The sequence below is a fragment of the Lycium ferocissimum genome, chromosome 8 (assembly GCF_029784015.1).
Source record: "Lycium ferocissimum isolate CSIRO_LF1 chromosome 8, AGI_CSIRO_Lferr_CH_V1, whole genome shotgun sequence".
Lineage (NCBI taxonomy): Eukaryota > Viridiplantae > Streptophyta > Magnoliopsida > Solanales > Solanaceae > Lycium > Lycium ferocissimum.
The window spans coordinates 49,632,085-49,656,463 of record NC_081349.1 but is presented as its reverse complement, the minus strand read 5'-3'; the positions used below and the strand labels follow the sequence as shown (position 1 = coordinate 49,656,463).

Sequence of the window (24,379 nt, the reverse complement as noted above, 5' to 3'; positions counted from 1 at the left end):
TTTTCTTGGGGGGCCGCGTTTCGTCCCGGCTGGAACCTTTGGGGGGCCCTTACTTAGGACCCCTACCCCTTTTTGGAGGCTCCGTGGAACCCCCAATTTGGACGGACTTTTTCCCTTTTATATGGTATATATTTATTCGGGGACGGGGGCCCCCTTTCCCCGTCTATGATTCGTATTGTTCTTAACCGAAACAAAAAAGTGGGGGGGTAGCAAAAACAACCGTGTTATTTTTCGTATGTATATATATGACATATGTATATATGTGTGTACAATGTCGTGCCTTCGAGTTATAATTTTTTTTAATATGTTTCCCAACCCCGACTATGGGATAAAATGGGTACTTGCCCCGGACCTTTTTAGGGGTTTTCGGGCCCGGGTCGTGACAGGGGTCCCCTTAGGTTTGATAGTCGGGCAAAAAAGTGGTAAAAAAAGGCCAAAAAGGTAGTCTTCGATTTTCCAAGGAAACGGGCCCCCGGGGCGGGCGTAGGAAGGATAATACAAGATATGGGCCATAGAATGGGGACGGGGGGAAAACCCCAAATCTTGTTTTCAACAATAAGGTAGATTAAGAGGTAGAGTTAAAGGATGAGCATATGAGGGAAAAACCGTATTAATCCCGAAGATGCTCCAGGCTTGTGGTTTTTGGAGGTAGACAAGAATAAAATGGTTTTTTAAAATATAATAAGGGCTCGTCGAAGATTTTTAGGGAGGAGATACGGGCGAGAGAGTAAGATTTGGTTTAAAAGGGGAAGGAATGATGGTGGGGCCCGAAAGTAAAGTGAAATACCCCCGAAGCAAGTTACAGGGAGCGAATTTCCCAATGTCGCATTAAATTTAAAGCATTGTATGGGGAAACCCTTTAAAGGGAAGTGCTTGACTCAAAATTTAGTAATGCCTTTGCTAACAAAAAGGGCCAAAAAGGGAGGGGGATTGAAATGGAAATGAACTAATTGGGAGTGAATACCTAAGACCGACTACAATGAAAAGGAGCAAATATGTATGATCGTGTAAAGAGGGAATGGGGGGATACGAGAATTTCAAGCGGGAATTTCAAACACGAAAAAATTAAGGCGTGGGGAAGTAAAGTAGTAAGATAAATTTGGGGTGAAAAGGGGGAAGCAAAAAAAAGGTGGATAAAAGAAAATGAGCAAAAACTTGTGGAAATTTCGTGGTACTGGAAGGGAGGATGAATCTAGGGGGAAATAGGCGTGGTAATTAAAAAAAAAAAAATCTAAACTATTTTGAAAAATTTGTCAATGCGGGGGTTCTTTTACCAATGCCCGAAGATTGATACTTTTCGAAAATTTAAAAGGGGGCCTTCAGAAAAACCTTTTTTTTGGAATAAATAAGCGAATAGAGCTCGTTTTCTAACTTCCCGGGGTATTTTAAAGGGAACGACGTTAACCCTTTTGAAAGATAAAAAGCCCGTAAGATGGCTTAGAATTGATATATCGGTGGTCGTAAAGCTTGCAAGAATGGGGGGTTTTAAAACCCCTTGGAGTGCGGAAATTTCTTTCAAAAAGTTTTGGGGGAAGATTTTTAAGGTTTTTTGGAGAATTTTTTTTTTTGCTCTCTCAAAGGTTTTAAGAAATGGGGAAAGGGCCGATGTAAGCTTGATGAAGATATTAGGAAAGAACGAAAAAATAAAGAGATGCTTTGGGGAAGCGAAAGGGGTACGAAGTCCAAGTATACGCTTTTATTCCCCCCCGGAGAGGTTCAAGATGAGAACTTTCCCCCCTTGCAAAGTAATGTTTTTCCCCAAATGTTTGGGGTCGTTGGGCCATATTGTGTGTTTGATATCGTACCCCGAGTGGTAGTGTTATTTTGGGGTGTGATAGGATGGTAGCGCCATATTAAAAGGGGAAATTTACAAAATTTTGTAAAATTTCCCCGAGAACTTAACTTTGGGGGACGAATGTTTTTAAAGGGGAAAAAGGGTGTTACCCTGGGAAAAAATTTCATGTCGCGGGTGGAAATAGCCCTAATGTAGGGTGGATGTATGGATTTCCCTACAAGTAAGGAGGGGAATTTAACGTTTCCCTAATTAAGATTCCAAAGACATTCAAGGCAAGACAAGAAAGTTCGTTGAAGAATGTAAAGTAGAGTCTTTTTTTAAAAGGGGTTTAAAAAGTCCCGGAAGCTAATGTTGATTTAATAATGTCTTGAGAAAAAGTTATAAAGCTCCTTAGATTGTTAATGAAGTGTTAAATAAGTGCTAAAAAGGGTTTCCCCATAAGGATTGGAGATCAAACGATATGACAAGATTAACTTGGGAAAAATGGAGTTATACGACCACTTAGCGGCCCGTATAACCTTCCCAAAAAAGGATATTTCTCCGAGGTGAAATACGATCACTTATCCCGGACCGTAAAAGGGGTGGGGATAACTCCCGTCGGGCGGGAGTTTTTTCCAAGTATAAATATATACCCCCCTTCAAATTTTTTCTTTTTCCCAATTTCCCCACCGCTCAAAAACCCCCAAAAGGTTCCACCATTTCAAACATAAATTAAAGGGGAAATCAAAGATCAAATGCCAAAACTAGTAGAATCAAGTGCAATAATGCTAGCTAGGGCTAATGGGAGCTAGAAACCCCTTTGGAGTTGAAGTTATGATTTTCTCCCCAGGAAGCTTTTCATCCAAAGCCCTTTCTACTAATCAAAATAGTTTTATGACCTTTCCCTTTTTATTAAGAATATTAAGGGGAAAGACATGGATAATGGAAAAAGTAGAATATGGAAGCTCAAATGTGAAAAAATGGTGTTCTTGAATAGTAACTTGACTTGAATTATAGTTCTTGACATGTTATAATTTTAAACTTGTTGGAATGACGTTAAGAGTGTTAAAAATTATATGTGAAGAATATGACTTAGTGTGTAAATCATTGTTATGGATGACCTTGAAATGGAATTGTGAGAATTGACTAGTTTCCGGCCCTTTATGAAGTTGTTTATTTGATGTCTTGGGTGTTGTTAATAATGTTTGGGAGTTGGTTATTATATTTGGGGAAATTCAAAAGAAACAAAAGGGAAACCTTTTCCTAATTTTCCCTTGACTCTTAGTCGCTCTAGTTTGGGCCCCAAGTATGTTTTCGATTATCTAATCATAGTGTGAACCCCTTGAATGTAGAACACAAGCTTGGAAGAAAAGCGTTTAGGGCTAAGGAGACATAAAAGGGATGTGAGGCTAGTCCCTTCTTTTTTTTCATGACTCCTTTTTCATATGACTTCCTTTTCTTTTCCCTGATTTTCTTTATTTCCCGGAAACTACGAGTCTATGATTATTAAGGGCTTTTCATGCAATAAAGAAAAAGAGATGTGTTGTGAATATGACAATAATGATGATGAGTCTAAGTCTAGAGATTCCAAAGGTTTTTGATATAAAAATTCTTTTGGGGAAACTAATGAACCTTATATGATTCCTTGATATTATTCATTGTTGCTAGACTACCTTTATAACGCTAGTTCCTCCCAAAAGGGAGACATTTGGGTTATGACTTCGCATAATGGAATCGGGGGGTTCCCCGACCTTACGTCACCTCGATGGGGGTTGTAGTATTTAATTGATTTCTAAGGAATGCTTTATGATAAGTATAAAATGATGAGATTACAGGGGCCTAGGGGGCCGGGGAAGACACCGCTAAGGCGGGTTTTTTTATATTCACCGTGCCTAAAACCGGCCCGGGGCATTACAAATTTAACCCCCGCAGGGTTACAAGGGGCCTAGAGGGGGAACATGACACCAAAGTGGGCGGGGGCCCATAGTTACTCGGACGCGGGTTAACGATGATGATATTTTGATACGCATAAAATGTGTTTTCTTTTAAATGTTAGGGGATATTATTGCCATAGGGAATTACGTACGGGCCCCCGCCTCTGTTTTTATTATTTCTTTATTATGCTAGTGTTATTCTCCTTACATACTCGGGATATTTTTTTTAGACGTCCTTTCTTTTTGGGTTTTGTTCGTCCCAAAATAGAAAAAGGGGGAAAGGTGAAACCCCAATCATACTTTTCATTCATCATCATACTAATCCTATCGGTGACAATTCATTTATATCATCATTAGCAACTATGCCCATATAAATGTACATAAGCCGAACGGTGCTAACAAAATAATATCCCAAAATATAGGCCGACAAGGCCAAACACATCTAACCATATACACGTGTCTATGAGCCTCTAAGGAGAGTACATCATATCATATAGGCGGGACGGGACCTCGCCGTGCCCATAAATATATACACAAAAAGAATCTATACCAAAAGTCGTAGAAATCGAATGTAAATGTAGCTCCGCTATGTAGTCCCCGAGAAATATAGCTATGGATCAAGTACGTTGTCTCCCCGGCCCACTGCGGGCATGACGCGGCGTCCACAAGCAAAAGGACGTCGATACGAAAATGTGCGAGTATGTAAAGTCGATCAACATCAATATGAAAGCATAATAGACAACATATGAAATAGCATAGGATGGGAGATAATAGTATCATCGTCATAACACTTACTTGCTTTTCATAGGGACATTCCATTTCTATTGCGTATCCGTGTACATACATCCATATCCGTATCCGTATACGTATCCATACTCATTTACCTTTCGTATCCATTTTCGTATTCGTATTCATATTTCCATTCATACTCATATTCATATCATATACATATCATTTACATATCATATACATTGCATATACATAGCTTTTACATAGCATACCCGACCATGAAGGTTCGGTGTTTCACATACCTGGCCCTACCAAGGCTCAGTGTTATACATACGCCCTACCAGGCTGTGGTTATCCGTACCCAAGAGTGGCGCGCGCGCATTACATATATACATATTTGCTATATTCGGCCATATAAGCTCGGGGTTTCGCAATAGCCATGCATAGGCACATACAAACATATAAGCTCATAAGCATCCTTAGCATCATTACTATCGTCGTTCATTACATCTATCACAGAGGATTATTCATCATATAAGGAACTTAGTACAATCGTAACATATCGGGGATCATGAGCTTAGTAGCTTTTTAGAGATAGAATCATTGGAGAATATCATAGGCTCATAGAAGAATAGATATTTGGCCAAAGAACCATGCCTTATGAAAGAAGGGTTAGCCTTACATACCTTTCCGTTCAACTATTCTATCACTTGCACGTTCTTCTTCAATGCTCACGTTTCTACCTTCATTAGAGTACATACTAACATTAGAAAATCGATAGCTTAGCATACTTGACTAAAGCTAGAGAAAATTGGACAACATCTCCTTTATTTATACGACTTCCTCCATATCATATATCAACTCCCAAACATCAATAATAACATCCACAACCTCATAACAATAGCCTTTATTCACCTACATTATCCTTACTTCTCAATTTGTTTCCAATCATCCATATTCATGGTCGTATCACACGATTACGTACATTCATATACAATGTCTATTCAATGTTCTCAATATCATTTATAACATGATTATAATCATAATGTATCAAGAATCATAACTCAATCCAAACATTTACTCAAAAGTGACACTATTCCCACATTCATGACCCATTTCTATATCCTTTTGCAATCCAAGTGTTTCAACTTTCAAATACCTTAAACAACATGGAAATATCATAAAACTTACCTTAGATGGTGTAGGAATGAACCTTGGGTCCAAACGCTTCACTTGAGCAAAACCCTGGTTTCACCTTCACTTGGATTTCTTGTCTTGGATGAACTTTAATAGGATTCTTACACTTGATTCACTTAATTTGATGTAGATAATCACTAATATCTCTTGAATTTTTATGGGAGAAGTGTTCTAGAGAGTTCTAGAGAGAAGGAGTGAAAAATGGAAATGAAATAATGAACTTGGTCCCCTTTTTAATAACTCAAAATTCGATCGTCGGGAAAATATACGGACACTTATACGGTCCGTGTAAACTTATATCGTCCGTATAAGTGACCGTGAAATCGACCCCGACCTCTCGTCTCGCGTGACCATTATACGGCACATTATACGGTCCGTATAAATTTATACGGTCCATATAAGTGACCGTATAATCCCATCAAATGAGGGACCTTCTTTGTGATAGTTGGCATTATTATACGGACCGTATAACATTGTACGGACCGTAAAATCGACCGTATAACCCATCGAGTTCAACGATCTTATTCTCGTCACTTCGTTTGATCTCCAATCCTTATGGAACCTTCTTAACACTTGTTTATCACCTCATTAACAATCTAAGGGACGTTATAACTCTTCTCCAAGTCATTATTAAGCCATCATTAACTCGTTACTCGTAAATCTCTTCCGATACTTGTCTTATGCCTTGTCTTCTCTTGGCAAACTTTCTCGTCTAACATTGAGTGTCTTTGAAATCTTACTTAGGATCATCAAATTTCATTATTTACTTACTGAAATACCATATACTTTGTGCTCTTCGTTGGTCTATTCACTGTACATCAACGGGGAATTTTTCGAGGTGTAACACGATCTTTCACGTCATAATCCTAAATTCTTTATTGTTCATATGAACACAGATGAAAAATAATCACCACCGCCACATATTATTTGAATATGGTTTGATATGTGGCTTTTAGTTATAGTAGGAGCACAAAATATTGTAATGATCCAGTAGGTCGTTTTGAGAAACGATACTTTGTTTTGCATGTCGTCTATTCCAGAAGTTCCGTAATAATTATTTTGACTTGGTTGCAAAATTTAAAGTCAAACAGATATCATATGGTTCACTTTGGGAGAAGGTTTCTTTTGAAAATCACGATATTTAATTATTTGGATTAATTGCTCGTTTTGGAAATGGAAAAACGTGCTCTGATTTGTGACCTAATAATTTTGATGGATTTGTAATACTATTTATATCTTTTAAAAATTGACGAAACTAATTTTAGAGTTCATTTGGTTGGTTTTTGACAATTAAGTCGGTTTTAGTAGTTAATATGCATATTTATGATGAAAGTTGGTCACAGGAAGAAATAAGCCTAGGATAGGAAATTTGTTGATTCTGTTAGCTTTGTATTGAGGTTTATGGCTTGTGGGGATGGGTAGCGTGATTCCCGAGGCTTTCAGGGGAGTTTTGGGTTAGGAAAAGGATATTTTGGAAATCATTAAGTTAAGAAATGAGAATGGTTGACCAAAGTCAACATCGAAGGAAAATGAATCATTTTCGAAATTTCCTCGATTTCATTAGGCCTGGAATGTGATTTATGACTTATTCGAGTCGTTGGTTCGGTTCCCGAGTGGTTCGGGTGTGATTTAGGTGGTTGGTTGAGAAATTAGCTTTTGAGATGATTTGGAGTTGACCAGGGTTAACATCGGGTCAAGACGATCTCGTTTGGATGTTTTGACAGTTCGAGCAGGTTTGTATGATGATTTTGGACTAGTCCGCAAGTTTTGGTGAGATTCCGATGAGTTTAGGATGAATTTAGGTTGTGTCGCGCTCGTATTTGAGATTTCGACATCTTTTCTTTGGGCATAAAGACTACCATATTGAGAAAATTAGCTCGCAATTGTGTTTCGATTAAACCATTAGATCTGTATCGCAAATACCGAACCATAGCAAAAAGAATCGTCGAATTTGGACGTTGTAAGAGAGAGTTATGGCCATTTTAGTGTCGGAGAAATTGTTGTGTCTAGTGTGGTGGCAGAAGCGGAAAAATAGCCGTAGAAATGGAGCAGCAAAAGCGGGAAAAAGACGACTGAAGCAGAAATGACACATGGCATCCCGCGGAAATCGCTGAGTTAAAAATTTTAGACTTCGTTCATTTGGTATTTTCATCATATCGTGAGTTCTAGAGCTTCGTTTGAGGTGCTTTTCGTAGAATTGTTATGGTCTCAACGCGGGGGTAAGTACCTAACCTTTATTTTGGTGTTTCTCCATGATTACTTCTGTTGGTTATCGTTATTATCCGTGTTTGGGTTGTAGAAATTAGGGTTTTGAGTCCCAAAGTTGAGAAATGGTAATTCCTTCAATTGGAGGTCGATTCATGGTTGGTTTTGGTTGATTTTCTGGATTTAGAACCTATGGGTTATGGGTAGATCGATTTTACAAAAGAATTCAGTTTTGCCCTTGGGGGCTCGGGGTTATCTTTTTGGGTTCGTTTTTGAGTTCCAAATTGAAGTACAACAATATGGGTATCATTGGACTCATTTAAACTCGTAGAGTACTATTTTTACAACATTAAACCTGGTTTTGCAATGAAATGATGGTTTTAACCTTTGGGGCTCGGGATTGGCTTTTTGGGTGACTTTTTGGACACGAATTATTATCATAGCAATATGGGTGTCTACGATCTCGTATACTTACATAGATTACATATTTAAACAGTTTGGGATCGTTTGGAGGCTTTGAAGAATGGCAAGGCCGTGTGGTGATCGCTTGAGCTTCAGACTTCAAATCAGGCAAGTTGAGACCTTATTTAACTCTATTTAAAGCGCCATGGTTAGTCCCATATTCGTGAGGTAACGAGCACTTGTATTGGGTATCGGTGCCATGTTATGAGAATTTGTGTAGAATCGAGTCGTAGAGTCCGGTTTGAATACCATGCTTTGGGCATCAGTTAATAGCTTAGGTTGCTTTGTTTGGATTGTGATTGAGAGATAAGATCTCTTATTTGATGTTTCTATGCTTAGCACCTATCTAAATTGTGATTATGTGTTCCCATCACTCCTTAATACTCGTTTAAAAGTGGGAAAAAGCTAAGATTGAGCCTTTTACTATATAGCCTTATTGCTTATTATTGTGAATGTCATCGCATGCTTTCATATGGTATCTCATGCATATTACTCATGAGGATACATATATGGCGTCCAATGGAAAATGGTTCCGGACGGAGTGATGTGAATGGTAAGGAGCCTAATTGGCTAAGACAGATAATGTGAGCCTAATTGGTTAAGTATATGTGATATGAGCCTAATTGGCTAGAGATAGGTAATGTGAGCCTAATTGGCTAAGTATTGAGATTGGAAGTCTAAGGTAGCTAAGAACTAGATGGGAAATGATTCCGGGTTGTGTATGGACCTCGCGAGTCCCCCATGGGTCACATATTCTATATTACAGAGCGTGTGTATACCAGTGATAAAAAGACCTTGCCTTGCATTTGCATATCATATCATTTTATGAACTCCTTGTTGGGTGACTTACTTGAATTGTTGATTGGAATGTACTTATCCTGGTTAAGTGTGTATTTGAATACTTATGAACTTGGAGGATTCTTATACCTAGACTTGTAGCTTATACTTATTGTCATCTTGGACTAATCGTGGTTAAGTTTGGAAGTAACTATTCGGATAACCAATCCTCGTTGTTGCTCCCAAACGCACACGCAAGTATACGTGGTCGTACAAGTAATATAGGATTTAAAGTCCAGATATCGTACCTATAGAGACTTAGATTTTCTCTTTGTTTAACTATCTCAAATTCTGTTGTAACTATTCAAGAGAGGAACAATTTCAAGGTCTTAGCAGGAATCAAATCAACATTCACCTTCTTATTCTTTGGAGGAACTTCTTCCAATTGTCTACCATTCCTCAACGAGACAACATGAAGTTACTCTTCGGATTCTTTTCAGTATTACTAGGAAGAACACCTTGTGGTCTGACAATTTGAGAAACTGCCATCTGGCCCATCTAACGTTCTAGCTCATGAATGTATTTCTGCATCTCATTGATTATTTGCTTCTACTGCTGAGCCGTTTGCTGTTGTTGAGCCAACATCTGCTTCATCATCCATAGAACCACTTGTCTACACATCTTGAGGTTTCGGGGCTTGAAAGTTATTCTACGGCCTCTGATTGTTCTGATTACCTCCATGTGAGAGATTTGGATGATTCCGATAGCCCGGATTATAGGTGTTCCTCAACTGGTTTCCATGAAATCGACCGCCACGATTCTACTGCCCCACATAACATATAGATTTCGTGTTCGCAGGACAATCTGCGAATAGGTGATCTTTGCTACAATCATCGCAAGTCGCTTGCACCTGATAAATCTGTTGTACTTGATTTCCCATTAGAGCACTTGCCAACCTTTTAACAACATGAAAGATTTGACCGAGGTTTGCTCGAATAGCAATAATATCATCAAGTTTAAGTACCCCAACAGTTTTCTGAGACAATCCTGAGCGACTTGGTTCTGAGTACTCCTAACTGCCTTCAAACATGAGATCTAGAATAGCCTCTTTCCCATCATATGTTTTGGTTAAAATCTATCCCTGAGCCGAAACATTCAATAATGCTGTAGAGACATGTCTCAGCTCCTCCACAAAGAGTATCCGATGATCTCATTTCATTGCATGTGATGTGGACAGTCCCTCAAGTAGCCCTTGTACCTCTCCCATACTTGTGGCAAAGATTCAGAGTCTTACTGAGTGAAATTGACAATTTTCCCTCTAAGCTCCTTCGTCTTCCTAGATTAGAATTTTTTTTTCATGAACTTGCTCGATAAAATTTTCCAAGAGGTAATAGATCCTGCTAGCAGATTCTACAGCCATTCCCTTGCTTTGCCAATCAGTGAGAACGGAAACAATGCCATCTTCACATCGTCATCAGAGACATCTTTGTAGTGAAAGTTCTCGCTCAGCTCGACGAATGTCATTGTAACGACCCGTTTAGTCGTTATAGTCTTTCCGATACCTTCGTCCCTTTTCGAGCTTGGTTAGCTCACTCTTGACTCGAGGGGACCGTTGACACGCTTCCCGAGGTGTCTATATTTGATTCGGGCAACTTTTGTGAAATTTGAGCTTAAAGCAAAAAAGATTTGACTCAAAGTTGACTTTTAGGTAAACGGACCTTTTTTGAAAATTCGTCGATTCCGAGAGGTCCGGATGGTCGTTTAGAACTTGTATGCATATCTGGTTCGGTTCACAATGCACTCGGATGCATTTTGGGACTTGGGTTGGGAAGATGGAATTGAGGTATCGGGGGTTGAATAGGTCGACGAGACCTCCGTTGGGAATTTCGAGGCCACGGGTGCATTCGTAGCGCGTATTTGTGTGGTTCTGTGTAGGTGGTTTGTGCGCAGATGGCCTCAGGAGTCGATCGGGATTTCGGTTGAGACTTGAAAAATATTTGGGATTTCTGGTACATAGTGTCCACCAGGGCGGCACCAGTATTGTCCCAGCGGCACCGCCATAGCGGTGGGATGGCCGCTGGGGCGGCCAAGTTGCTTTATGTCCTGACCGTCCCGACTTTCTGAGTGGACGTCGTGGCGGTCCCGATGCCGCTGTATCGGTATCGGGCCTGTTACTTTGATTAAGTGTGTATTAAAAGCCCTTAGTTTATTATTTATCACCATTACGAAAATTGAGCTCTTGGGAACTGTTCTAGAGGATTCTTGGGGAAAATTCTTGGTGGTAAGTCCTTCTAATCTCCTTACTAATTCTTTATTCCTAATCATCTTAGAATCCCTTTCTCCTTGTTAGTTCATTAGTAATGGAAGATTTAGTGGGTTTGATGGATATTCTACCTAGGCTTTTAAATGATGAAATCGATTGGGTTTATGTTAGATTATGATGTATCTAAGGTTGTTAATCATATATCTTCCATTATTAGTGTTAGATTCTTGAATATAAGAGTTAGGGTTTATACCCAAAATTGGGGGTTTTGCTTGGATTTCGAAATTGGATGAATCCTTGAGTTAATTTAGCAATTAGTTGATGGGCTTTGATCACCTAGTGTTTAATTGGATATTTTACCCCCGACTTTCCTGTTTGGACCTTATGGGCCCTGTTTCCCCAAATTCTAGGATTGGTTTTGACCTAATTTGAATGATAGCAATATAGGTATCAATCTTCATGATTTCTAATCTAGATTTCGAATATGCCTAGACTTTCTTGATCTTGAGGCTCAGCGGAAGGGCAAGGCTAAGGAGTGATTGTTGGTGTATTGTTGTTCGGCCATCCAGGTAGGTTATGACTTACCCTTGGTGAGACTTCGTGTAGCGAAGCATATATTTAGATGATATTGTCGGAGAAAGCATGTAAACCTTCGGGTATGAAGTTGGGTTGGATATTATCTTAGGTTGGGCCCTGTTGTGTGATTGGGGCTAGCCACCCGTTGTGGCTTGATTGTTCTATTATTGTTGGCTTAATGCCACGTGATGATATTAGATATTAGGGACTGTTGTTATATCTTGATTGTGATATTGTAGTACCTAACTTGTTGATGTTGATACGCGGGTAGTGTTCTATATGGCTTATGTTGTCTTTTATGATATTGTTGGCGTACCCATGTTTGGTATATGGATTAGACCAGACCCTGGGTGTACTTTCCTTATTTCCGCACTTTTCTATAATATTAGCGTCAGACTTACGTGATTTATTCTCTTCCACTTAATTGATTTATTTATTTACGCCTTTATTATCATTGGGTTGAGGGTTCGGTTACCCAGGTGGGAAGGGTAAGTGCCCACACGGCTTAACCAAATTGGGTCGTGACAGCCATCAAGTGCTTATATGGGTCTTCATGAGGTTTAACCTGATACTGGCACGTATTTTGCACCAACCGCACTGTTTCTTCTTTCAGCTCAAAGTTTCCATTGATATCAGGCTGGACAATAGCCTTAGCAGCATTCGCCTGACTGGGTCTAGCGAAATCATACACTGAAACTTGGTTTGGTTGTGCCATCTTAACAATTCTTTCAATTGCCCTGTTCTCGACTTTAGTGTTGTCAACTAAAGCAAGGGCATACTCATTTTCTGCCAGCTTTTTCTGCTTGTGTAAAGTTTTTTCAATTTCTGGGTCAAAGACAGCTAAAGCTTTTCCTTGACTTCAAGCGTCTGGCATAAACGAGAGAAATCACCAGAGGAGTACAAGCAAACCAAAAAACAGTGTCAAAACTTGAATAGAAAAATTAAAATTCAAACTAGAAAAACAGTAATTTTTTCTAAATCCCTAGCAACGGCGCCAAAATTTTTTTGCTCCTAAACGCGCACGCAAGTATACATGGTCGTACAAGTAATATAAGATTTAAAGTCCAGATATCGTACCCACAGAGACGTAGATTTTCTCTTTGTTTAACTATTTCAAATTTTGTTGTAACTATTCAAGAGAGAAACAATTTCAAGGTTTTTGTTGTAACTATTTAACGAAATTAATAAACTACGAAATTGTAACAAGACAAGACTAGGACGAAGTTCTTTAAGTTTATCCGATGAGAAAGATTTCCAGGGTCATGGCTTCCGACAATCCAGTTAAATCTTCCAATAATCCTACCTATTTTATTTCCTGGGTTACTAGTTGACAGGTTGATATTTACTTTATGAGTATCTCTCGATTTGCTCACAATTCTATTCAAGTTACTCTAATGTCTAAATATCTATGATCGCCAGAAAATACCAAGAATGCAAATAATTCTCCGTAACCAACTAAGCAAGGGTAAGGGGTATATCTCTATCCTCAATAGCAAAACGATTGCCCTAAGGTGAATACGAACAAGCCCTATTTATTCTTATATGTATGCAAATTTCCTTTCTCAAGTTCAATTTACACGACACAGATAGTGTTTAACTAGTGATCAAGTAATTAAACAATTAAGCACAATAATAAATAAGCAACCCAAAAGATGAAAATACAATAGATAGAAATTGTCGTCAAACCAACTATCATGTCTTTGCCACAACCCTAGAATTAGAGAGTTTAGCTACTCATGATTCGAGAAGAGATGCAAGAATTCATGAATAACATAGGGTTTAATGACAAAAAAAAAAGGCTAATAAACTAATAACGACGGCTTACTGTGCTCAAGAATATGTTCCAACCGTCGTTTACAATGTAAAAACCTATATTTATAGTCTAGGGTAAAGTTTGTGATATTGAAACCAAATCCCGATCAAATCGGTAAAACTGAGCGAGGGCCCGCGATGGCTGCGCGACACGAGCCCATCGCGAGTGTGTATTTTGTCTTCTGCAGGCTTTTGGTCAGAAAGTGAATCCTTGCACGTTGCTTGTGGGACGCGAGCCTAATGTGAGTTTGCCTTCAGTTGTCCATTTTTTGCTCTAAGTCTTGGACACGCCTCTCGTCATCTCATCCAAGTGCAATAAGTTTCAATTACACCCCAAAAACTACTCTGATTTCCTTCATTCTGCCTCGTTGTACCTAAACACTCAAACATACCAACATAAGCTCGAATACAATGATTTCACTATAAAAAAAAATGCGATTAAAGTACTAACCATTAGAGGGAAAGTGGCGCAAAATATAGATATTTGTGTCAAATATCACTCGTCACCGTTTTATTTTAGGGTTGGTCAACGATGCTGCTAAGTACACGTTGATTTTCTGTACTCACTGTACACTTGCTGCACCTTTTGTGTGCAGATTCAGTTCCTAGCACTAGTGGGGCTCGAGGCTTTATTGTCCGTTGAGGAGATTAAATGAAGGATCGGGGTGAGCTATTGATACGATTTTACTTGGCAGAAACCCGAAATCAAAAAACAAACGCGGAAACTAAAGATAGTAAGAAATCAATAGATGAGAATAGAAGAAAGAAAGGATTAAAACAACTAATTGTTGTGATTAATCAACATAGGACTTGATATCTACACCTATCAGTCAACAAACAAATACATGAATTAATCCAAGGGAGAAAGAAAACTCAAACTCATACATGGACATCTAATCCAAGATTATCCAAGAGGGTTCAAGGTAAACAGTAAAGGGAATCCACCCTAATCTAACACTAGCTAACCTATCTCCATACAAGGAGAACTACTCTCAAAAGAGTTTCTTCAACATTCAATTCATCAAAAAGTCCCTAATGAAATGACAAGTCTAGTATTTATACTAACTAAGATAAGAAGACTACTCAAGCTATTACAATAATAACCTTAATGAAATAAGGGCCTTGTTTGGTGGTTTTCTCAATGGATGATGGCTTGGCTTTTTAGACTAGCCTCTTTGCATAACTAGCCACCATTTGCATAACTAACCACCACCTTCCAAGCTATCTCCCATAGCTTGATCATCTTCACATATGGGTCTTCAATGGCCTCCAAAGGCTCTATCTCTATCATCAGCGAGAGTGTAGCATGAAGATACACACTTGAGACCTCTTGAAGCACCTCTAATATGGTGGATGTGCTCCACGGAACATCATTGGTTTGAGGACGAGCTCCACCATGAGTCCTAGCCCTCACAATAACTCTCGAGCCATCCAGGGTCGTATCAACTATTGGCTGATATTTGGCACCAGATTCTTCTTCCTTACTTATTTCTATCTTTTCTTTTTTCAGGCAAAGTTGGCTACCATTCTAGACTTGCATGTATTAGCTATCCTCGTAATTTTTGTACTTGTGACACCATGTTTTGGGTGGTTGTACTTATTCTCATTTTATGATTATGAGACTTAATTTATGAGCTTTATTTATTTCTTTTCACGTGATATACTTGTTAAAATTGGCTTAATCGGTTATGGATGGTTTGCCTACCGGGTGGGGGTAGGTGCCTTCACGGCTTTGAATTTGGATCGTGACATATATACACACTAGTTTCACAAGGCCCGTGCTAAGCCCGGGCCCAAACTCTTAACATTTTAACTTTCGTTGTTAATTGTTAATGAAATTATTTACTTCAATTCATATGCAGAGCCATGATTTGAAGTTTATGGGTTCTGAATCTAATTTTGTAAGTTATTTGGTACTAAATTAATAATCTATAGACAAATGCATAGTTTGTGACGAAAGCTACCAAATTCGATCTAAATAGTCGCTGACACTCTAGCTCCGCCCTGCTTCAAATTCGTGCTTATCGTGAACTCATTTAAGATTTTAATAATGTATTTATTTTACCTGTATTAACAAAACTCATGTTTTCATCTTCTAGAATCACTAACACTACAAAGAAAATTCTAATAACTTCAAATCGATACTACAATATTATAACCTTAGTTTAAAAAAATTACACAAATTAACCTAATGATCCTACAATTAGTGAATAATAATTAAAGTACATTAATAAAGTAAAAGATTTTAAAACTATATTTTTATATAATTTTAGAACAAATCTTTATAAGCACATATTAGCTCACTAAAAAGAAGCAAGATATTAGAAGTTTAAGAATAAAAGATCTTGTAATACCTAATAAATGCTTCAGTTGCAAAAGAAATTTGGCTCCAAAATTGTCAAAATTTTACCAGAATGTATAAGGACAAACAATATATTCTCTCCATCCCAAAATATAAAGGCAATTCAATTAATATCGAAGCTAAATTAGGTTAGATTAATTCAATATTTTGAAATTAAAATTTAGATATTCAAAAAATATATAGAAAATACTATAAATTGCAATTCTCCTATCAATATAATGTAAGGATTCTAAAATATTTGTTAAAGTTTATATAAATTGACACACACGCCAAAAAGTGAAACATGACAATTTTGAGATAAAGGAAGAAATTAACAAAAAGTTACTATAATACTGTATTGACCAATTATACCAGGGCCCAAGTGGAAGAATGATGGTAAAAGCAATAAGGAAAAAAGGCCCAGTGAATTGGTCTTGAAAAATGAATGAGGGCAAAATGAATAAGGAAAAAAAAAAAAAACAAAGCCACGTGGATTAGCTTGATAGGATCAAGTTGAATGTACGACAAATTTTTTTGATTCCCTCTTATTACATATAGTAATTTACAACAATTAGAGATCTTTCACGGTATACTTACAATTGTCGTTGCCACATCGATGTTAAAACTTTTGGGCTTCATTGCTGTCGCCATCGACTTTCATGGACAAACGAAGAGTTTTGCTTCCTGATATGGATAACCAAATTTCGACTTTTCATTATATTGCTACATAATTTTGTTATTAAAATATTCATTTTCAGTAATCAATTCAACGGTTCATTTTGCATTTGGTTATCTGATGCTTCGACCGTTATCATAGCCTTCAATTCCAAAAAACATGATATAATTTTGAATCTTGAAAGGCTTATTATACTTTATTTGTCGCCTTGTCGGTCATGTTTAATACAAAACAATGGTAAAGTTGCAATAGATTATGTTAATACTAGGTGCAGGGACCATTTTGATTTTTAATCTATTCATTTTCATTTTTATTTTTATGTTTAAGTAACAAGTTTCAAGATTCTGTGTGTTCCACGTAGTTTCGTATGTTGAGATTCGAGTTACCCTTCCGGAGGTATGTGAGATTATATGTGTTTATCTTATGGTTATGAGGGTTTAAGTTCATATAATAAGCTATGGAAGGATTGGAGGAAAAGTGATTTAAGGAAATTAAGTTTGTTGGAACTTTGGAGAAAATATGAAGGGCAATTTTGGCCCAACTTGGAGAAAGAATATCTTTTAGTATATGTGAAGTTTTGAAGCAAAGCAAAAGCCTAAAGTGAAGTTCATGAAGTGTAGTTTCCAACACAACAAACCGCGCGTCGATCCGACGTCGGAATAGAGAATTATGAGCATTTTAAGATGGGCTGTCAGAGCAGGGAATTAACCCTGCGCGAACGCGCCAGAAGGTGGCGCGAACGCACAAAGGAGAACCCAGCAACTCAGCATGAACGCGCCACAAGGCACCGCGATCGCTCTGAGCAAGCTTGAGTCGGTGCTAACCGACTCTAGCCAAGTATAAAAGGGGGTTTACCCCCTTATTTTCAGACCAGATACCCCTTAAAAGTTCCCAAAAAAATCTGGAGAGTTCCCCCAACTTCGATTTATCAAATTTTAACGCAAATTAAGTGAAATCTCTGGATTTAGGTCCAGACAGCGTATAGTTGTGATTATAATATCGTATTGCGGCGAAACTTGGCTTGGATTCGAGGTGAATATTGAGGAGATTGCGGTTTTAGTGGAAGTAAGGTATGAATCTTCCCTTATAAATATTGATTTAAGCTTATTTACGAAAGCAAAGTTATTAAACGATCGTATAATAAATTTATGGGTTGAGAAATTGGATAAAACATCGTGTGGGATGTTTATGGAATATATTGGTATTGATAATATTATTGTTGATGTTGGTATTGTTGTTGTTGTTGTTGGTTGCTGGATTGTGATTTCGGGCTAGACATATAAACAGGGGAGATGATGCTCGAATTTCGGCAGATTCTAAAAGGATTTTAATTAAAGGCTTGAGATAAGTGTATGATGGTGAGCCTAACAATAGTATGAATGGTTTTATATGTAGATTACGAGACCACGAACGATCGTAAATAGATTGCAAGACGGGAGGTAGGTTGGAAATTTTGCCTCAGAAGTGAAGTTTTGTGTATGTAAGGCTAACCTTTCTTTCTTAAGGCATGATTCCGGGTTTGCCCCATGCCACCGATATCTTGATATCGTTTCTAAAGATGCCAAAGCTTATAGTTTCCGATGTTCTTATTATATCATTGAGCTTGTTTCATGACTATAGATGTTATTCGTTATTGTTGATCTCACCTTATGATTTTGCTTCTTCAAGGTGAGATATAGCGATGATGATTGTTTCATAAGATAATCGGAGGATTAACGAACTTAAGTCACTCCAATGGGTTTAGGAAGGTGTACTTAAGCAATATTTTGAAGGACATGAATAAAATGTCAATAGAGGATTCCTAATGAGGAAATTGGTGCTAGAAGAGGGACTTATGATGTATCTCAGGATTTGGTTAATGTTTAGTTAAGCAAAAAGACCCGAACTAGGCATATAAGTCTGATGTGATCATGTACGCGATAACGGATAAGTGATGACCATGGGAAGTGCATAGAGATTACCCATGATTACATTTACTCTGGTCTACGACCGGTTAAAAACTATGTATTTACCACCATGCTACGGTACGGTTAGGTAGTTATCACCACCAAGCTACGGCCGGTTGGGCGATTAACAACGATCATTCGAAAATAAGGCTCTCCTTCGGCTATAATCGGACGGCCGGTTACCACCGTGCTACGGCGGTCGCGATTACAAGGTATCGGTTGGACGAGATAGGCACATGGATGATATATGATACGTAGATCAAGATCACAATATTATATATAGATGTAATTAAAGAGATGAGGGTATAAAGAGACATGCGTACTAGATTCTCATTAGTAAGTCAGATGTGCCAAGTTGATTCTTATCCTTCTTCTTTAAAAGATATATTTATTATATTACATTTCGTTACATACTCACATGATGTTAAATGCGTACGTCCTTTCTTGTGGACGTTGCGTTCATGCCCGCAGTGTGAACGACAGACGAGATCTTCCCCGATGAAGCTACTTTTAGGTACGATTTTGATTGATGGGCTCCGGATTCTTCGGAGCATTGCGATAGGTCGTATATGTACTTTGTGTAGGCGTATATACATCACGACCCAACCCAATAGCGTGACTAGTGCCGATTCGGACACTCGTATACACACCTGTTAGCTATAATCAGTCCACAACTAGCATGATAAGGAACTCATATATAAAAAGGCAAGATGTCGTCTCAAACTATCGCATATATATATATATCAAGACAACCTGTCTCCTGAAGAGTTACAACTTTCAACAGATAACATCGTACATAGCCCCTTTTTAAGGCTATCATAATATAGGGAACGTCCCATACACGAGCCGACAAGGCTACCATAACCCACGAACTTTCAAAACATACATATATATATATATATATATATATATCGCAAGCCGACAATGTGAAACTACAAGCAACATCCCGACATATGTATAGAAAGTTGCTGAAGTTCTGAATGGTGAACGCCCCAAAACATAAGTCATACGAAATACCATTTCTATGATAACTATATACAACCCAACATTTCTCGGACAAAAGAGTAACAATAGTAACATAATGACGGGACGTTAAGCATACACGTATCGAATAAACATATAAATATATTAGGAGATCATTGCCAAAAACCAACTCCGAACAACGGAGCACTCCAAGAAAGTGAGTAGAAATCCTAAGTCAAGGTCGCAAAGCGAGCATACGTACTGCGGGCATGAACGCCCGAAGAAAGGGGGCCATCGAGATATGTCCGAGTATATAAAGCATGAAATACTTTAAGGAAAATCATCGCACAGTAGATATTCGGGGAGACAAGTATAATAGCCAAGAAGTCATTGTACTGGGCCTTATAAAACAAGTCGTGCATATCATTATCATATACCGATCATTAGGCCCTATCGTGGGACTCGGTGAATAGTCATATCATCATATACCGTACCCGGCCCATTATGGGACTCGGTGAATAATCATATCATTATATCATCATGTCATCATATCATCAAATCATCATATCATCATATAGCGTATCCGGCCCTCTAGTGAGGGACTCGGTGAATAATGTAGTAAAAGCGTGCATGATAACATACCCGCCGGGACTCGGTGAAAGATGTAACAACAAAGATGCACGACGAGAGTAGTGAGTAATCATACGCATATAAATCATCTTTTGAGACCCAATAGATAAGTAGACTAATCAACACTCGAGTATCAGGATGATAGTCATATTCAGTACTCTTTGAATATCATCATGAACTATATCAAATAAAGCCTCAGGGATCATAGACATGTATCAAATCAATACCAAACAACTTATGAAAGTTATGGACGTTAGTCATTATAGATCCTTTTAAGAATAGGAACTTTTGTGCATCATTTACTATCCAATCATATAAAGGACTCGAGGCGTACTCGACTATTCTAAGAGTTCTAACATCAAGTGAATAAGAATCATAAATCATTTCGGAACTAGTGAATAGATTACCCCAAAGCTCATATCGTACATTACTTACGTCTAGGACATGCCAAAAGAAATAGGGATAGGCTTTACATACCAATTAGCGACTATCAGTAAATCCGTTCACCTTAACACGCTCTTTTAGCCTATTTAATATAAAGTAACGTTATCGTTAGTAACTATATTTTCTAGTTAAGCCAAATCGTTAGCGTCGCTTATAGAACTTATTCTTTAACTTATATGTCTCGTTTAGGGTTTTTCATTATTCAAGGACTTAACGAAAATCCCTATAATCATTTCCCCCTATACATTCGCCTAACGACTTTCTAATTATCCTCGTCAAAACGAAATACCACAAGCTGATATACACATAAAATTCTCGTAACTCACCCATAACAATTCCAAATCCATTTCACACAACATTTCACATAATAACAATTTCATGTATTTTCTTACTTCCATTTCGTCCAATTCATTTTTATAATTTCATTACAACTTTATTAACACAACTACACCATAAAATAGGAAAATCTTACACTTTTCTAGAGGAATTTCTACTCTTAATTGCTCCAATTTCGCAATTTCTTCTTCCTCGATTCGATATCAATGTTGCTATCACCTCCTTGAACTTGTAAATCACCTTGAATTAAATCAAAGCAATTTTTTTTTTTTTTTAAAACAGCCATGGTCAACATGTGAACACGATGCCGTATGGCGTCTTAAGTCTTTCCTTTGAATTTCTTTTTGGAAATGAAATGAAGAAATAAAATGTCTTCATCAACTTTCTATTTATATGCTTGCTCCTGAGGACACATGTCCCCTCCTGTGAGTCACAAATCCACTTTTTGGATTTTTATTTTATTTCTTTTTTTTTTTATTATAGCGGGGTCCACTTAGTAATTAATCTTAATTAATTTAATTAATCACTAATTCTTACTTAGTAATCTAATCACAATTAATTAATCCCTAACCTCCAATAATATTTCTATACCAAATAAAATTTATAAGCACATTGTGCATTAAAACAAAATCGGAGGTTAAAAAATTACCTCGTATCCCAAAATAGTCTTATCCTTAACTTATCGCGATTAGCTTAAAATATCCCAATGTACAAAAATACGGGATATAACAATGTCGGGGGCCCCGTATTGTCGTATCTTCGGTCGATGATTTAGAGGCTTTGCGAGACGGTGTCTTGTATGTTCCATTAGTTATGTCTTGCCAATTGTTATATTAGCTTCATGGGCCCATTGTGTGTGTGCATATTACTATATTATATAAGAGCAAATGTGAGGACTTTTGTAGTCCTCACAATAATTTCTCAATTTTTAAAAACTTTTTTAATTAATTACTTTTATGTCCTAATCTTATTTATTTAAAAGTCAATTTTTTTGTTTTTTGTTTTAAGTCTACTTTTTAAAAGCTATCGAACCTGGGGACTTTTGTAGTCCTCACAATAATTTTCAAATTTTTTAAAACTTTTTAATTAATTACTTTTAGGTCCTAATCTTATTTATTTAAGTCAATTTTTTTGTTTTTGTTTTTAAAGTCTATTTTTCAAAAGCTATCGAACCTCCTACCTCATTTTTCACGTTCTTTGATTTTCTGATTGGTGCTCGATATCCGCATTTGAGGCCAATTAATCCGGATAATTCGCCTTTGCATCGCGCCGGATGATATATGACGCTTCCTCCAAGATTTTTATATATAGATGTAACCCCTAATCGAGGGTTAAAGAGGACACGGCTCCATCTAGATTGACAAGTTAAATTATGTATTTGTCTTAAAAGTTCATTAACTATGTAAAGATTATTTACTTAGAACTAAATAACTTAGAAAATTAGGATACATAAGTTATAATGTGAAATTGGTTCCAAATTTGATTTGAATTAAATAATTTCATCAAAATGGAAGTTAAAATATTAAAGGAGTGGAATGAAAATTTTGCTTTTTATATAACTACCCAGCATTGTGGGACTCAATGGGTATATGGTTGTTGTTGTTGTTGTTGTACACTGTCTAATACAAATTATATTTCTTTAGTTAAAATATCTACTTTTATATCTTGAGTTTGGGCCGGGCTTGTTATACTCGCCCTCAGTATATATATATATATATATATATATATGCATGATATTATGTTTGTATTTAGCCCCTTGGTCTTATTTTGCCGTTTGAGACATAGAGGATGCGAGTTATAAGTTGGTTTGCTCGGTTTTCGTAAGATACCGGATGCCAATCACTCCTTACCAAGGTTGGGATGTGACACTGTGTATGTAATAATATACTGTCACCTTATCAAGAAAGCTTTGGAGAGTTTGACAATGAATACTGCCATAAAGAGGCTACATGAGTTTCATCTTGTGTATGCGGATGACTCAGCCGCTAGTGAAGTTGTTCGAACATTACTTTAGTTGTTGCGCTCACTTTTATGACCAAATTAATATATATAAAACAACACATAATAATAGTAAACCCAAAAATGAATTTGAATTAACTAAGCGTGAAAAGGTGATACCAATATGTACAACTATAAAAATTATAGTGGTGATTGAAGTAGAAAAAGTACTATAAAATAAAGATTTCTTTCTCCCCAAAATTCAACTTTCATGAAGCTGAGGATATCTTTGACGTTCATTTGAAAGCAAGTTCCAATATGTTTTTACGCAATGATAATAAATATCGAATAGGCTCATCATTTATCGGTTTGAGCTTCTATTTTTCCTTTAAATTTCGTGTAACTCGCCATACACATATTCTAATAGAAAACGTTTATACCGACTAACATTAGATGCACGTGCAATGCATTTGTCTAGATACTAATACGTTAAATTACATCTAAAACTATAACTATCATATTGGAGAGTCACTACATTAAAACACACCTAAAGTATTATGCTTTCGCGGGTTACATACCTAGACTATCAGAGATGTTCCTATTACCCCTACACTATCACACCTTACAACCTGTGGATTAGAACACTAGTGCATATAATACACACTCTATTTTCACTTCAAAAAAAATGCCAAGTGGCACTCCACATGACTATTATTGCCCGCCTAATTTAGTTATGAACTTTATTTGTGATTTTAATTAATAAATGAGATTAATTAAATGGGTAAAAGTTAAGAGGTGTTAAAAATCAAAATAACAGGAAATGGGGTAGCAACCGGTCATTTGTAAATTTTCCTCCATCATCACCGAGAATATCTCGTCGTGTCTTTTTATTTCTCAATCATAGTTAAACCTTGATCCCAGCCTTATTTTTTCCCTTATTAACTTTTAATTGTGGATTTTGATTTAGCTTCTGATTTTGGTAAAAAAAAAAAAAAAAAAAAAAACTAAAGTTAAATAAAACTCTTGCGGTTTATTGGGTCTACTAAAACGATAAAACGATTTAATTTAATGCTAGCTTTCCATAATATGTGTAAGAAGTTGAAGAAGAATAGAACAAGAAACAAAACTCTCAAAAATTTCAGATGAAATAAGACAGAAGAAAATTTCAAATAGAGAAATGATGAATAAATGAAGAAGAAAGGTAAGAAAATAAGGAAGGTCAAGAATATAAAGAAAATAAAAGGAAACAAAAAAGATTTTACTTAAATAGGGTAAGCCCAATTAGCTATTAGACATAGTCAGGTGGACCTATTTTTATGAGTTTTCCCTCAACTCCCACACTCCTTTGGTCAATAATTTCAACCATTTGGCTAGCT

At 37.1% G+C, this 24,379-nt stretch overlaps 1 protein-coding gene across 1 annotated transcript in view; it reads right to left on the bottom strand.

The window, feature by feature from the left end:
- Positions 1 to 24,379, bottom strand: part of LOC132066449 (thymidylate kinase-like) — a 93,240-nt gene that overhangs the window by 18,135 nt on the left and 50,726 nt on the right. The window contains exon 2 of the mRNA XM_059459758.1: positions 12,511 to 12,774. Within this exon, the coding sequence (XP_059315741.1) occupies positions 12,511 to 12,774 (264 nt within the window). The remainder of the gene's footprint in view (positions 1 to 12,510; positions 12,775 to 24,379) is intronic.